General features: G+C 48.8%; 1 protein-coding gene across 2 annotated transcripts; it reads left to right on the plus strand.

Annotated features, from left to right (window-relative positions):
• Window positions 1-3428: 3428 nt before the first annotated feature.
• XAF1 (XIAP associated factor 1) lies at window positions 3429-15844 on the plus strand. 2 transcript variants are annotated; one of them, XM_005858881.2, is made up of 8 exons: window positions 3436-3750; window positions 5343-5478; window positions 6037-6093; window positions 6454-6649; window positions 7828-7913; window positions 10397-10726; window positions 15131-15203; window positions 15349-15844. In XM_005858881.2, exons 1-7 carry the CDS (start codon window positions 3719-3721, stop codon window positions 15185-15187), a joined length of 894 nt encoding a protein of 297 aa, XP_005858943.2. In that variant the 5' UTR covers window positions 3436-3718; the 3' UTR covers window positions 15188-15203; window positions 15349-15844. The 2 variants fall into 2 exon arrangements, with proteins under 2 accessions (XP_014389193.1, XP_005858943.2); XM_014533707.1 differs by lacking the exons at window positions 15131-15203; window positions 15349-15844 and adding an exon at window positions 12686-12855 and having other exon boundaries at window positions 3429-3750.
• The last annotated feature ends 635 nt before the right edge of the window (window positions 15845-16479 follow it).

Consider the following 16479-nt stretch of genomic DNA (forward strand, 5'->3'; position numbering starts at 1 on the left):
GTACACGCCAGAGTGGAGGATTGAGCTGGTGAATGGGGGGAGGCTCTGTAAGCAGCCTCCACATCCTGCTCCCACTTTCCAGGAAAACATCTGGCAGGCTCCACCTTCTCTTCCTGGTGCTACCCCAGGCCGGCCCAGATGAAGAGTTTGTCTGCACCTGGGCTGGGTGGGCTTGCTTAGGAGCTCACCCACAGAGGTTAGGAGAGCCGGGTCCTCAATGATTCCCAGACCCTCCCAGCCTCTCTCCCAGGGGCAGGTCCCCTTCATGCCTTGCGGCTCATCCAGGGACAGGTTGTGATTGGAGGGAGCTCAGGGTCTCCTGGGCTGTCCACCCACTGACCCCAGCTCTCCCCCTGCGGCAACCCAGCCCATCTTTCTTTCATGAGGACCATGTGCCTGTCCCCACTCTGCGCAGCTCCACTTTCGGAATCTGCAGAAGCGCATCTGTCCCGTTCTCTAATTCTTCCGATGGGAAAGCCAGGGGCCAAGGCCCAAGGCTCAGGCCGGCTCTGGGATTCAGAACCAGCTTTTTCCTCTCTGTGAGTTAGAATCGCCTGGCACCTTTCAAAAACTCCCAAGTCCCAGCCATGTGTTGCACCAATGAAATCCCACTCTCTGGGGTTGTGCAGGCATCCGGGGTTTGTTTTTTGTTTTTGTTTTTTTGGAAGTTTCCCAAGCAATTCCAGCGTGTGGACAAGTTTGGAAGCTACTGTCCTCCCACCCCAGCACCAAGGTAAGTGGCCAGGCCCCATGCTAAGTGCTTTAACTAGGCACTGCCCATCTGTGCCTTCATGATCTCTTTTTTATTTCCCACTCTTAAGACATCAGGAGGGACTTCATGCATTAGTGAAAAGCTGCTATGCATTTATCAGCGACTACTTGCTAAAGTTGAAATTAATTAAAATGCTTAGACAAATATGCAAAACCACAATCAAAATTCTCTAATTACATATTATTTTCTTAATTGAGTTTATAAAAAGTAAAAATAAATGTTGAAGCTAATTAAAGATGGACTTGCCAAGAGACATATGAAAAAATGCTCAGAGCCACTGCTCATCAGAGAGATGCAAATTAAAATGGCAATGAGGTATCACCTCACACCTGTCAGAATGGCTATCATCAACAAATCAACAAATGACAAGTGCTGGAGAGGATGTGGAGAAAAGGGAACCCTAGTGCACTGTTGGTGGGAATGCAGACTGGTGCAGCCATTATGGAAAACAGTATGGCGTTTCCTCAAAAAATTAAATATCGACCTGCCATTTGACCCAGTCATCCCACTTCTAGAAATATATCATAAGGAACCTGAAATATCAACCAGAAAGAATATATGCAGCCCTATGTTCATAGCAGCACAATTTACAATAACTAAGATCTGGAAACAGCCCAAGTGGCCATCAGTATATGAGGGAATAAAAAAAGCTGTGGTACATTTATACGATGTAATACTATGCAACTATAAGAAGGAAGGCTCTCTTATCCTTTGAGACAGCATGGAGGGACCTGGAGAGTATCATGCTAAGCAAAATAAGCCAGTCAGAGAAAGACAAGCATTATGATCTCAATCATATATGGAATCTAATGAACAAAATAAACTGATGAACAAAATAGATCCAGAGACATACTAGTAGAAGCATGGAGCAGACTGACAAATCTCAGAGGAAAGGTGTAGGTAGGTGGTGGGTGGGGAGAGACTAACTGGGGAACTTATATGCATACTAGAGGCCCGGTGCACGAATTCGTGCACAGCTGGGGGGAGGGGATGCAGGAGTTTGGCCGGCTAGCCCCACCCCCTATTGGGGGGTGGTGATCGGGGGCCTGGCCAGCCTGAGGGAGGGGCCGTGGGAGGTTGGCCAGCTGGCCTTGCCCCCAATCGAGCTGGTTGGCCAGCCACGGTGCAGGTCATGGCGACTGGTGCAGTCATTCCGGTCATTCCGGTTGCTTGGTTTTTATATATAGAGATATGCACAGCCCTTGAACACAGACAATAGTGTGGTGAAGGCCTGGGAGGGGTGGGTGTGGGATGAAAGGGGTCAATTGGGGGGAACAAGGGGGATATCTGTAATACTTTCAACAATAAAGATAAACTTTAAAAAACTAAATAAAGTGGAACAACAAATCAATCTTCTGGGCTTGTTTTTTTATGAATAAAATTCTGAGAAACAGAAAAATACATTAAACCCCCTCTAAAAACTTCAACATATAATATATAATGTCCAAATGTTTCCAGTGGAATTGCAATTATTTGTAAACTTTTCAATCCCCTGAGCAATTGGATATACTGTTTTATCATTTTCAGTAATCTAGCTGGTTGTAGCCTGCTTCTCCCTGTGAAGAGAACACAAGGAGACAAGACAAATGTTCTCTAGTCACTAGATGCAATGATGCGTGTAGAATTGGGGACATGTGCTGCTTTTAACAGAACTTGATTTCTTGGACTCTCTGGAGTCAATGGGTCCATCATTTGTAATTGTCTGGGTTGCGGACTCTTTTTGAGTGTCTGCTCAAAACGGCGCTCTTCCTCGGGAACAGGCACATACATACTCAAGCAATTTTGCACACAATTTCTGGGGCACCTGGTCTCCTAAAGTCCTCCAGGTCTCCCGTTGAGCCCCCAAAAATGAGGAAACTGAAGTCCCAAAGGCTAAGGTGACTCAAGCTGCCAGTTAATTACACCATTAGGATTCAAACTCAGATCTCCGACCTCAAGGCCATTCCAGGAGCGACAAGCCTAGGGCGCGTTGCCTGGGTTCAAGCCTGATTCTGCTGCCGGCCTATTACTGTGCAATGTGTAAGTTACATCACCCCTCAGTGCTTTGGTTTCTTTTCTCTTTTCTTTTATTGATTTTTTTTTTTTTGAGAGAGAGAGAGAGAGAGAGGAGAAAGGGTTTGAATTGTTGTTCCCCTTACTTATGCATTCACTGGTTGCTTCTTGTATGTGCCCTGACCAGGGATCAAGCCCACAACCTTGGTGTATGGGGATGACACCCTAACCAACTGGCGACCCAGATAAGGCCATGCTTTGGTTTCTTAATCTGAAGATGGGGGTGATGAAGATAGAACCTTCCTCGCCTGCTGGCGCCTTGTTAGAGTTCTAGGGGTGTTCGCTATAACTATTTACAAGTAAGGAGCCGCTCGGAGAGGCAGGCTGCTGTCCTAAGTCACCAAGCTGCGTCTTGGTGCTCACCACCTGCGTCCCCAATTCCTCCCGGACCCTGTTTGCAAAGTCGTCACCAACCAGGACCAGAGGCGGGTGCAGGAAGTCCAGGAGCTGCTCTCAGGGAGCAGCCTTCAAGTTCAGCACAGCAAGCCATCTCTCTCCTGCAGAGGGAGGACCAGCGACAGGAGCAGGAGAGCAGGGAGGTCCGCGTTAGTGGAAGGGGATGGACAGGCCCGGATGCAGTGAAGCTGGCCTGGGACAGGGGCGGAGCTGCTGCCGAGGGAGGCCTGGCCTCTGGCTCCCACCCCCAGGGTTGTAGACCGGCCAGTGGCAGCAGCAGGGGTGAGAGTGCAGGTGGGGGAGGCAGCAGGGGCAGGCTGGGCTGGCCGGCTGCAGAGGGGTGGCCCGGGAGTGTCCAGCCACAGGAACCTTGGGGCAGCCCCGGCTGAGAATTCTGCAAACTCCTCCCCCCAGAGCTGAGGGCCGGGCTGTAGGAACACTTTCAGTTTTGTTTCTGCAAAAAACGAAACTCAGCAGGAAGACTCCGGAGACTAGACCATGGAGGGAGCCTTCCAGGTGTGCGTGAACTGGTAAGGAGCTGCCAGCAGCCACCCGAGCCCGCCCAGGCCAGGGAGCCGGTGGGCAGAATGAGTCTGTTTCTGGAATGAGGAGAAAAGGGTCCAGGCATCAACTCCCGGGGAGGGAGGGCTGGTGCTGTGGCCCCCGGGGAAGGAAGGCTTACCCCCAGCAGAACTCTGAGGTCATGGGGTGAGGAAGTGGTCAGCATTACCTTACATCACTGGGCCGCACTCACCCTCCACCCCTCAAGACAGTCCCGACTTTCTGGGACGGTCCTGGAGCCAAATAGCCAGGCTAATTGTCCCTGATGGGCTACTCCTGATTTGGGGTTCTGATCATATGGTCTGCACACCAGTCTGAGACCAAGCCCCCCTCACTTTGAGAGGGAGGCTGAGCAGAGTGCAGGCCCGCACCTCTAACTCATCAAGGGCCTCACTCTCAAAGCGGCCCACCTGTGGCAGGAACCAGCAGGGAACCTTCCCAGAGAGCTTTGCTCCAGCCGGACCCTCCTGGCACTTGGGTGTCTGAACCTGCTTGGGGGGAGGAGCTGAGGGGACAGGGCAGGGAAATCAGAGGGGGAGGGACCAGGCCAGGTAGAGGGGGGAGGGACCAGGCCAGGCAGAGGGGGGAGGGACCAGGCCAGGCAGAGGGGGGAGGGACTAAGCCAGGCAGAGCGGGGGAGAACAGAGGAAGGACGGCGAGGCAGCCTTGGTGCCATCTCTGGGCGGTGCAGAGCCCAGAGCTTGTGCATACCAAGGGAGGGAGTCCCTCCCATAGGCAGGGACTTGGGCGTACTACTCTGGTCAGCATTTGGGCCTTTGGGGACACGGGCACTGAGTCTCCCTCCTCCCAAGCTCCACAAGCAAGGGCTGGTTGACGTGAAAGGAGGCCTTTCCTGGTCAACAGGAGGGTTGGGAAACACCCTGCCCGGCAACTGGGAGGCTCAGAAGCTTACACTCTCTGGGGTCAACGAGGCAGGACTGGGGTCCCTGTGAGGGTTTGCGCAGGTGAGCCTGCAGGCAGGGGACAGGTGGACAGCCTCGGCTCTCCCCGTCGTGGCGAGTCTGAAAGCTGGCATTGCCCTTGCAGCAAGCATGGCCGTGCCAGGGCTGGACTCCCAACTTCTGTGGGCCAGGCAGGGGAACTCTTGAAAACAAGACCAAATCTTTGAAAGAATGTGATATTTGTTGCTTCGTTTTTTCAAACAGCTTTCCAGGGGTATAATCGACATATGGTACATGTTTAAAGTGCACCGTTGCATGCGTTTGACACATGTGTATAGCCATGAAACCATCACCACAGGGAACCTATGAACGTACCCAAGCCTTCCCTGGGCCCCTTTGCAATCTCTCCCACCTGCTCCTTCCCACCCACCCTCACTGGCCCCGGGCGATAGAAGAGCTCGGAGCGCGTTCTTACACTTTATGATTTTGCGATGTTCTGATTTGGGACCAACGTGGGGCCACAGGGACGGTGACATCATCTTCATATGTTCAGTGATTGAGGCCTGGACATTCCTTAACCCAGCAGCCCTGGGTGGGAAACAGGGCTCCATGCGTTATACCTGCAATCAGCCCGACTTCCTTCCCCCTTCCTCTGGCAGCAAAAGAAGGGTGGCCTCTCCCCACCTGGCCCTCCATGAGGCGCACTGCGTGCTGTTCCTGGCCCAGTGCCCCGAGTGCAAGGAGCCCGTCCTCCAGGCGAAGATGGACGAGCACTGCGAGAACGGGCACCAGCAGGTGAGGCGGCCCCGGGAGGGACGCAGGAGGGTGCTGCGCGGCGAGGCTGACTCGGACCCTTGCTGCGGCCGCGGCAAGTCGCCGAGCCCTGCATGCTTCAGGCCCTGTGCAGCGGACACAGTATTCCTAGGAAACTGCGTCTACCCTGCTGTTCCCGTGCCCAGCCCTTTCCCTACAGGCTTATGGGTTTAGCCCAGGGCAGAGGTCTCTGTTTCAGGAAGGACTGCGTGTTCTTTTGAGATTTGTGAAGAGGAGAAGCCGGAGAGGAAAGCTCTAGAAGGCAGTCACGGCCAAGGCTGGCTTTTCTTTCCTGCTCTTTCATGTCACTCCTTCCTGGGGCCCCTTCTCTGTCTGTCTGAGATCCTCAGGCTCAGGCATCCCTTTCAACACAAAGCATCCCCCCAAACACTTCTTGAACACGGGGCTGTGCCCCCCGGGGACGGAGGCAAGCACATCTGATCCGGCGCCTGGCGGCGCACAGAGCCCAGCCTACAGCGTGTGAAGCGCGGAGGTGGAGGCGGCCAGCAGGTGCTGGGACCAGCGTCTCTCTCTGTGCAGGTCGGGTGCGCCATGTGCCAGCAGAGCATGCAGAAGAGCGTGCTGGCATTTCACGAGGTGAGAATCAAGTGCAGTTCATCCTTCACAGGAGCAGCCACCCTGGGAGGAGGGGGGTGGGGAGGAGGGGCCGGTGATAGGCTTCCCCCTGACCTCTCTCCTCCCCCAAGGAGGCTTGGGAAGCAGTGGAGAATGTGTTCAGCAGAGGGACACGCAGCCTCCGGTCCCCCAGATGCTGGTCAGAGGGCTTGCTGTGGTCCGTGACCCAGGACAGCTCAAAATCCCCAAAGGGGGTCCCACTCTGGCCCATCCCGTCGGCTTTCTTACTTGCTCAGGCCCCTTGGGAAATCAGCCCATGTCCCTACCTGGGCTCAGCCACTCCTGGCGAGTGACCTGGCCATCCTGCCTGCCTCCCCGCAGACCAGGGAATGCAAGGAGCGCCCCGTTGTGTGTGAGTTCTGCAGGGCAGCCGTGCGCCTCAGCAAGCTGGAGATCCATGAGCACCACTGCGGCAACCGCATAGAGCTGTGCCTGGACTGCGGCCAGCCCATCATGCTCCGCACGCTGGCCCAGCACAGGGATGCCTGCCAGAGCGAGCAGGCCCAGCACCGGGCAGGTGAGCAGGGCGGGAGCCTCCTGGACGGGGTGCGAGGAATGTGGGCATTCAACAGGGCAGGTGCCCTGTGTGGGTGACGGCTGTGCAGGTCTCAAATCCATCTGGCTATTCTAGTTCTAGACCATGTACCAGAGTGGTGGCCTCCTCGTGTGTCTGCTGAGCTCTTCAAATGACCCGCCCAAGGAGACCTAGAGGCAGGCGGAGGGGGGCTGGGGGCCACCCAGAAGGATGCAGGGGCAATGGGGCCCTGCAAAATGGGAGCCTTCCTTGGAAGTCCCCTGGCACGATCCTAGCCTGGCAGAGATCGCCTGCCTCCTCTTAGAGATGGCAAACCCATGCCCAGAATGAATCAGGCACTTGCTAGAGGCAGAGATGAAGCTGGACACCCATGTTTCCCGGCATCAAGACTGGAGTTTTTCCCACCAGCAGCAGTGGGCAGAAGGAAGTTAGCTGGAGCCCCTGACCTTTGGGCTATCTGGTGACTCCCTGGTACCATTTCATGTTCTCTGCACCCAGTTACCCCTTTGTGAGGTGTGTTAGCAGAGGACACAGCTGTCAGTGTGACAGATCTACTGTTGACTTCACCGGTTGTCTTGGTAACATGTGGCATGAGCCTAAAATCCCTGTACAGTACATCTCTCCTGGCAAACAAGCTACTCAAGGTGAAAATGGCAAAGGAAAACCTGGGATGCTAGCACAAATTCATGGGCATTTCATTCATTCCAGCGTGGCTGGACTTTAACACCACCACACAACTTCATCCATGCAGCCCAGCTTCAGCCAGACCACACAACACGATCAACAGAGACAAGTACAATACCAGTCTGAGCCCAGAGCTCAGAAACTGCTGAAATGAAAGAGCAGTCAGGCTGGACAGGGCTGGCATCTGTGCTAATGGCTCCCTCGTCTCTTTAGAAACCAGGGGAATGTCTCTTTATCCGGGTCACGTGCCACGCTGAGCGCACCTCTGCGGCCATAAAGGAGGTGATGTGGGTGACTCGGCCAAGGGTTGCCTGTGTGGCTGAGGATGCTGGCAGGGCAGGGCAGGCAGGCAGGCCCGGATGGTACATACTTGGGATGGTTCATACTTGTGACGACAGGCCATGTACGCACTTGCGGGACAGCTGGGCGAGCCGTTGTCAAGGGCAATCATTTGTGGTGCTGTTTCTGTTTATTAGGGAAGAAGATTTCAGCTCCCGAAAGCAGTATCTGCTGTCATTATTGCAACCAAATGATCCCAGGAAATAAGTATTTACACCATATGGTGAGTAGCAATTAGTCATTTTCTAATGGTGCCCGTAGCTCGTCTGTATTCCAAAAGAGTAGTATTCTGGGTCCAATTTCACATAGGATATGAGAGGGCCTCATTCATTTTTGCTTTGCTCAAAAAGGGATGTTGTGGATGGCTTTGGGCTAATTTATCATACGTAACCCATCTCCATTTGTGCCAGCTCTCAAGGAGCCTCCCTGACCAGTCCAGCCACCTGATCACCTCTGAGCATCTTCAGCCTCAGGGCCTGGGCATGGCCTCACGAGGACCTGCTTTATAATTGTCTGTCCCTTGTGAGAGTCTTGTCTATTGGACTGGGAGCTCCTTCACAAAAGTGAACCACTTTCTCCATCTTCCCACAATGAAGCTGATCTGAGGGCTGGTACCAAAGGGGGACTCTGTAGAGGTGTGGTGATATGATTGATTGGTTGACTGATTGGTTGGTTGGCTTTGCCTGGGAACACTCGACTCTGTAGAGGTGTGGTGATATGATTGATTGATTGATTGATTGACTGATTGGTTGGTTGGCTTTGCCTGGGAACACTCACAGACTCGTCCCTCCATAGCTCTAAGCACTGTAGGTACCTTGGTTGTACCAAGTTATTCCCCTTTTCTGCAGGATGGAGCATTCTCTCTCTGGGGAAACTTCCCAATGTTTGTCTCCAAGAAACTCGTCTCCTTTTCCTTGAGCAGAGAAATGTTTATCCTCTCTTAACCCTTCAATTCAGAGAACTATGAATATCAGAATTGAAAAAATCCTAGGGTGATCTAGATCTTTCTGTTTATTGTGGTAAAATACACATGACATGAAACGTATCATTAGTGACACTTAGTACATCCCCAATGTTGTGAAACCATCACCTCTATCTAGTTCTGGAGCATTTTCACCGCCCCCCCCCCAAAGAAACCCTCTACCCGTGAAGCAGTCGCTCCCTACTCCTTCCTGTCCATAGTCCCTTTGGGTCCCTAATATTCCTTAACTCTCCCATGTTCTCCCCACTCTTCCTGTGGGACATAACAGATGTATATTAAGCCTTCTCATTCTAGCTGCTTGTCTCCTAACTTTTCACATTTTCTATTTACCACTCCTATTGCCCCCCAAAGAAACCCTCTACCCGTGAAGCAGTCGCTCCCTACTCCTTCCTGTCCATAGTCCCTTTGGGTCCCTAATATTCCTTAACTCTCCCATGTTCTCCCCACTCTTCCTGTGGGACATAACAGATGTATATTAAGCCTTCTCATTCTAGCTGCTTGTCTCCTAACTTTTCACATTTTCTATTTACCACTCCTATATTCTGGGGAATTTCTTCAAATCTATCTAATCTGCTTTTTTTTCCTATCCATTGAGTTCAATGTCTGTATTTTTCATTTCTAGTTCTATTTATCTCTCATTTAAATTTGCCTGCTCTTTTTTTCATAGGATCTTATTATTTTCTCTTGTCCTATTTATTTTTAATTCCCTTATTTTACAGTCTGTATCCCATAGTTTTACTATCTGAACTTCTTGGAGACTTAATCCTGGTTTTGCTTGGGGTCTGACTCTTACTTAAGGAGATTGCTTCGTTGTGTGTCTGCAAACCTTACTTGTGAGTTTCTGTTTAGTGACTCTACCTGTGAGAATCCTGTACGATGTAGTGTGAAGCTATATACCCTCCAGAGAACTTTTGTTATTGCTCTTGCCAGACATTCCCACTCGTAGGTTAATTCTTCTGCGTGGGTGTTCCCACACCATGAGACTAATGTAAATCTGAGCCCCAAACACAAAGATGGCACGGACCGTGGCTCTGAATTCCCAGGAGCATCAGTTTTCCTTCCCCACACTCCAGCTCCAGCTCAAGGTGGACAAGCCTCCTCGCCACTTTTCTTATCCGATTAACTGATGGATTGATTGATTGATTGATTGATTTTGCCCCCGTAGTTTAGCCTTCAAGGTTCCGGACTTTCTTCTGGGAACGGGGAGTCTTACTTTCAGTTCCCCACCTTTTGTGGATGGGACTTTCCTCTCATCCAAGACTGACCCCACATCTCCCAAAGTGTCAGCCCAAGTGCTTCACAGGTTAGGTTTTCGTCCTGGGCCACAGAGCTTTCTCTCTTTCTTACAAAGTCAGCTACCAACTTAAATGAGTGTTTGCTGCATTTCATCCAGCCTTTCTAAGTGTTCCTGGTGGAAAGTTTCCAGGTGATCTAGTCCCGTGGTCGGCAAACTGCGGCTCGCGAGCCACATGCGGCTCTTTGGCCCCTTGAGTGTGGCTCTTCCTAAGCCTTGGGAGTATCCGAAATTAAGTTAATAACAATGTACCTACCTATATAGTTTAAGTTTAAAAAATTTGGCTCTCAAAAGAAATTTCAATCGTTGTACTGTTGATATTTGGCGCTGTTGACTAATGAATTTGCCGACCACTGATCTAGTCTATTGTACTGTCCAGCCAGTAAAGCCAAAGTCATCTTAAAATTTGATATATTACTCACAATTGCAGGATAAATGTCGTACCACCTCGGAGTCTGCAAAATATTTTCCAACTGAGGAGACAGGAAATTCTCCTCCATCCCTCCCAAGGCAGGCTGCTAAAGATCAAACTCCCACCGCAGTGAAAGATGTTCGCCCAAAGACGAAAAATGCAAACAGATTTCCTCTTCTTTCTGAAAGTTCAACAAAGCAAGCACCGCGCGGCACAGACAAAACCCTGGACCTGCCTCTGAAGCCTGAGCACCAGCCCTGGGTCGTGGACGACCCGGCCTATGACATTCTGCGGAGGTGCCCTCAGTGTGACATCCTCCTTCCCCTGCCGACCCTAAACCAGCATCAGGTACCAGCCTCTGCTCTCTCCTCACCGGGCCGTACACCATCTGGACAGGGTTTAGAGAAGCCCAGGACCTGCAGGGTGTGTGCAGACCCTGCTACTGGGAAGGCCCTTCCCTGTCTCCTCCTCTGTGTGCCCACATCCACTCTCTCCCAGCACTTCCCACCTGGTTTATTGGCATCATCTCCCAGAGACGGGGCCACCTTTGAAGGCAGAGCCAGCTCTTTCATCTCTGTGTCTCCGGTTCCTGGCCCAGGGCTTGACCACAGCAAATGCTTTAAACAGTTGAGTAAATGAGTGCAGCTGAGGGCCTCCGGTCCAGCTCTCTCCCGGGGTTAAGGCAACGGAGGCCCAGAGATCAGAGCCTCCTTCAAGATCCTGAATCAGTTGGCATCTTGCCTCCAGCAGATTGAGGTTTGCCTCCAGCAGATAGGTTTTGCAGCCTCGATATCCTGAGTTTTACCTCCTAGATGACTTTCTGGTAATAGTAAGAATTAGCATTAGAGGCAGTTAACCATTATGTGCCAGTTACAATGCAGAGTTCTGTACACACAGTTAATCTTCATTATGCATCATGGGCAGATATGTTATTTGTATTTTACAAATTAGGAAACCAGACTGAATTATAATTCCCCAGGATTACACAGTTAGAGAGTGGCTGGATCCAGCCTGGGATCCACGGGTATAGAGTTCCAAACCTTTGCTCTTAAGCTCCAGACTGGATGCTTCACTTAAGGGGGGGAAAAAAGCTTTCATTATTTGTTTTTCAAAATACATGATGTAATTCCCCCGGATTACACAGTTAGAGAGTGGCCCGATACAGCCTGGGATCCACGGGTATAGAGTTCCGAAGCTTATGCTCTTAAGCTCCAGACTGGATGCTTCACTTAAGAAAAAAAAAAAAAAAGCTTTCATTATTTGTTTTTCAAAATACATGATATCCAAATACCATACAAAGTCAAAGCTAATCCTCCCACTTACCCCCCTCCCAGTCCCATGCCGAGATACCAACATCAGCAGCCTGGCTTTACCTTTGCTCGCACAAACCTGAACAAACCCATGTGGGGTTTGAATTCTTCTTTTTCCCCGTATAGTATCTTCCGATACTTATTACACCACCATTTGCCTTTTTCACTTAATATCATCCACACTCCTTACAAAAAGGTCGACCCAAATCTTTATTTTCTAACTTCTTTAAGCATCTCTATATGCACAGAAGCATAGAATTTTACAAAGATGGGTGAATTTCATACTTGCTGGAGTGTTATTAGTGCCATAGTCTCTTTTTTGAAATTTTGAAATTACAGTTTACATCCAATATTATTTTGGATTACCTTCAGATGTACAGCATAGCGGTTAGACATATTCTTTACCAAGTGGCCCCCCCAGTATTTCAAGTACCCACCTAACACCATACATAGTTATTACAATATTAACGGCTACATTTCCTATGCTGTACGATACGTTCCTGGGACTATTTTGTGATTACCAATTTGTGCTTCTTACTCTCTTCACCTTTTTTACCCAGCTCTCAAAACCCCCTTCCCTCTGGCAGCCATCAGTCTGATCTCTGCATCTATGAGTCTGTTTCTATTTTGTTTTCTCATTTATTTTGCTCTTTAGCTTCCACACATAAGTGATATCATGTGCTATTTGTCTTGATCTGTTTGACTTATTTCACTTGGCATGCTACCCTCTAGGTCCAGTCATGCAGTTCCAAATGGTAAGATGTCCTTCCTTTTTATGGAAGAGTAGTGTTCCGTTGCATATTCGTATCACCACTTTCTTAGCCACTTGTCGATGAGGGGCACTTGGATTGCTTCCATATTTGGCTATTGTAAATAACTCTTCAGTGAGCATAGGGGTGCATATACTCTTTCGAATTAGTGTTTTGTGTTTCTTTGGATGTATAGCCAGAAGTGAAATTGCTGGGTCAGAAGGCAGACCCATTTTTTATTTTTCCAGGAACCTCCGCACTGTTTTCCATCGTGGCTGCGCCAGCCGTGCAGGAAGGTTGTCTTTTCTCCACATCCTCACCAACACTTGTTATTCATTGATTTATGGATGATAGCCATTCTGACAGGTGACATGGTATCTCACCGTGGTTTTAATCTGTATTTCTCTGATGATTAATGATGTTGAGCATCTTTTCATGTGTTTATTAGCCATCTGTATGTTCTCTTTGTAGAAGTGTTTATTCAGGTCCTTTGCCCATTTTTTATTGGATTGTTTTTGTGTGTTGTTGTTTTGTTGTGTGTGTTTTTTTTTTGGTGTTAGGTTGTATGTTGTTTATAAATTTTGTGTATTAAACCCTTATCAGATGTATCATTGGCAAATATCTTCTCCCATTCAGTAGACTATCTTTCCACTTTGTTGGTGGTTTCCTTTACTGTGCAAAAGCTTTTTAGTTTGACGTAGTCCCATTTGTTTATTTTTTCTTTTGTTTCTCTTGCCCAAGGAGATATATCAGAGGGGGGAAAAAAACATTGCTAAGAGAAATGTCACAGATTTTATTGCCTATGCTTTCTTTTAGCAGTTTTATGGTTTCAAGTCTTACACTTAAGTATTTAATTCATTATTTGAGGTCTTTCTTAATATGGCATTAAGAAGGTGGTTTCTTTTCTTTCTTCTTCTTTTTGCATTTAACTGTCTAATTTTCCCGTCTGTCTTTATCCCATTTTATGTTCTTGCCTCCTTTGTCATAGATTAGCTGACTTTAAAGGCATGGGCTTCTTTCTGGGCACTCTATTCTGTTCATTGTGTCTGTTTTTATGTCAATGTCATGCTGTTTTGATTACCTTGTATAGTTTGATATTAGGTAGCATGATACTTCTGGCTTTGTTCTCTTTATCAAAATTGCTGTTGCTATTTGTGGTTCCATAAAATTTTGGATTATTTGTTCTAGTTTTGCAAAAACTGCCATTGGTATTTTGATAGGAATTGCATTGAATCTATAGATTGCTTTGGGTAGTATGGACATTTTAATTCTTCCTATCCATGAGCATGGTATATGCTTCCATTTATTTGTATCTTCTTTAATTTCTTTCTTCGGCATCTTACAATTTTCTGAGTACAAGTCTTTTATCTCCTTGGTTAATTTTATTCCTAGACATTTTATTTTTTTATGTAATAGTAAATGGGATTGTTTTCTTAGTTTCCTTTTCTGATAGTTCATTATCGTATATAATAAAACCCTAATATGCAAATCGACCAAACAGTGGAACAACTGGACGCTATGATGTGCACTGACCACCAGGGGGCAGACGCTCAATGCAGGAGCTGCCCCCTGGTGTTCAGTGCACTTCCACAGGGGGAGCACTGCTCAGCCAGAAGCCAGGCTCACGGTTGGCGAGTGTAGCAGCGGTGGCAGGAGCCTCTCCCGCCTCAGCTGCAGGCGGGCGGTAAGGAGTGAGGGGTCCCAGACTGCAAGAGGGATGTCCGACTGCAGCTTAGGCTCAGTCTCCCCAAGGGGTCCCAGACTGCGAGAGAGCACAAGCCAGGCTGAGGGACCACCGGGCCTCTAGTTGATATATAAAAATTCAACCAATTTCTGGATATTTATTTTGTATCCTGCTACTTTACTGAATTCATTTATCAGTTCAAGTAATTTGGGGTGGAATCCTTAGGGTTCTCTACATACAGTATCATGTCATCTGTAAATGATGGTTTTACTTCTTCCTTTCCAATTTGGATGTCTTTTACTTCTTTTTATCTGATTTCTGTGGTTAGGACTTCCAGTACTATGTTGAATAGAAGTGGTAAAAGTGTACATTCCTGATCTTAAGGGAAACACTTTTAGCTTTTCCTGGTTGAGTATGTTAGCTGTGTATTTGTTATATATGGCCTTCATTATGTTGAGGTGGTGCCGTATTCTCTTAGTTCCCACAATTTTTTGTTTCCTTCCATACATTCCTTCATCCTTATATAATAGGGTTGCCAAATTTAGCAAATAAAAATATATTACTTGAGACAAAAATAATTACAGAGTAACAGCATGGGTCATAACCACATACAAACATACACATTTGGAGTCCGATTATATATATTTCCTTGGAACTTAATGTTATGATTTAGCAATACCCAAGGACATTCCTCCCTCCAAGTCCATATGTGGCTCTTTATTTTTTTTTTTTTAATGGCTGCATAAGAGTCCCTGGTGTGGGTGTTCTTCAATCTGTCCATCCACCCGACTGATGATGACAGGCCTTTAGTAAGCATTGCCCTAACCGTCTCCCCTGCCCCCCGCCCCCCAGGCCCTTCCTAGTTCACTGGGCCCCATGCCTTTTCTCTGCCATCGTAGCTCAGGGTTTGTGCTCCAGGAACTAGGGAGGGCCATACCCAGAGATACCCCAGGAAATAGCACTTCCCACTTTAAACATGTCAAACTTTTTTTTATATCCGTTTCTTTAGGAGAAATGCTGGTGGTTAGCTTCATGGCGAGGAAAACAAGGGAGAAACTCCAGCTAGATTTGGAAAAGAAAAGGTACTGCAGATTTAGAAGATGTATGGTCTCCCTGCTGACTATCTGTGGTAGCCTCTCCTTGGGAAAGGAGGTGGGTTTTATTCCTGGGGGGTTTTCCTATGGAAGAAAGGGTTTGGATTTTAACTATTTCCCTCCTTTTGGACAGAGATGTTGGTTTGCCCAAGAGATACAGATAAACCAGGAGAGAAAAAAGCCTCCAGCTCTTCTGCCTGAGAATTCGGATCAAGCATCTGGGCCCCATGGCCTGGACATGTCGGGGGACCCCAGCTTTGTCCATTTTAAATTCCCACCAGCAATTGGTGTGACCGTCATCATTTCCCCACATTCTCTGGCCAGCGTTTGGTATCACCATCATCATTTTTTTCCAATTTTAACTATTCTAATAAGTACGTGGTCGTCTCTTACTGTGATTTCCAATTGCATTTACCATAATGATGTTGATTATCTTTTCGTTTGCTAATTTGCCATCTGAAATGTCTATTCGAGTCTTTTGCCCATTTTCAGAATGGACTGTTTCCTTTCCTGTTGAGTTTTGAGATATGTACATATTCCCTGGAGAATAAAAACACCCTCAGAGGGAAGGCAGGGGAGGGGAGGGGGGTGAGAGATCAACCAAAAGACTTGCATGCACGCATAGATGCATAACCAATGGGCACAGACAGGAGGGAGGGGAGGGCCTGTGCTGGAGGCGGGAGAGGGCTGGGAGCGGTCAATGGGGGGGAAAGGGGACATGTGTAATACTTTCAACAATAAAGAATTTTAAAAAAAGAAAAGAATAAAAACACCCTCCCTGAAAGCTTCTGTTCACCTTTCTTTGGATTCTTCACTGGTTTCCCAAGAGAGGGCCGCCGTGGGCAGCAGGGCCAGACAGCGCACAGGAGAGGGGAGGGCCAGAAGGGAAGGGAGGGAGAGAGAAGTGAGCCTGGGCTGTAGGCTAAGCTGCCTGCGCACACTGGTGTGGGTGTTTCCAATCCGTCCATCCACAGCCTTGATGAAGACAGGCCTCAGTAAGCATTGTCCCAAGCCCCCCACAGGTCCCTGGGATCACTGGTGACGCCCAAAGGGGTGCCTTTCAAGGCTGTTGGTCGAGGTGGCTGGGAAAAGCCTAGTGATGCAATTGGCCAACAGTATAGCCTACCTTTCTGCCTGGCCTTTGGGGTGACCCGCTAGAGACCAGCCCCTGCCTGGAAGGGAAGGGCCAGGGAAAGTGGGTGTGTTAGGTGCTTCCTATCCTCCCCCTCTCCCCACCCCGCCCCCGCCCCCGCCCCCGCCCCCA

The sequence above is a fragment of the Myotis brandtii genome, unplaced genomic scaffold (assembly GCF_000412655.1).
Source record: "Myotis brandtii unplaced genomic scaffold, ASM41265v1 scaffold1223, whole genome shotgun sequence".
Classification (NCBI taxonomy): domain Eukaryota; kingdom Metazoa; phylum Chordata; class Mammalia; order Chiroptera; family Vespertilionidae; genus Myotis; species Myotis brandtii.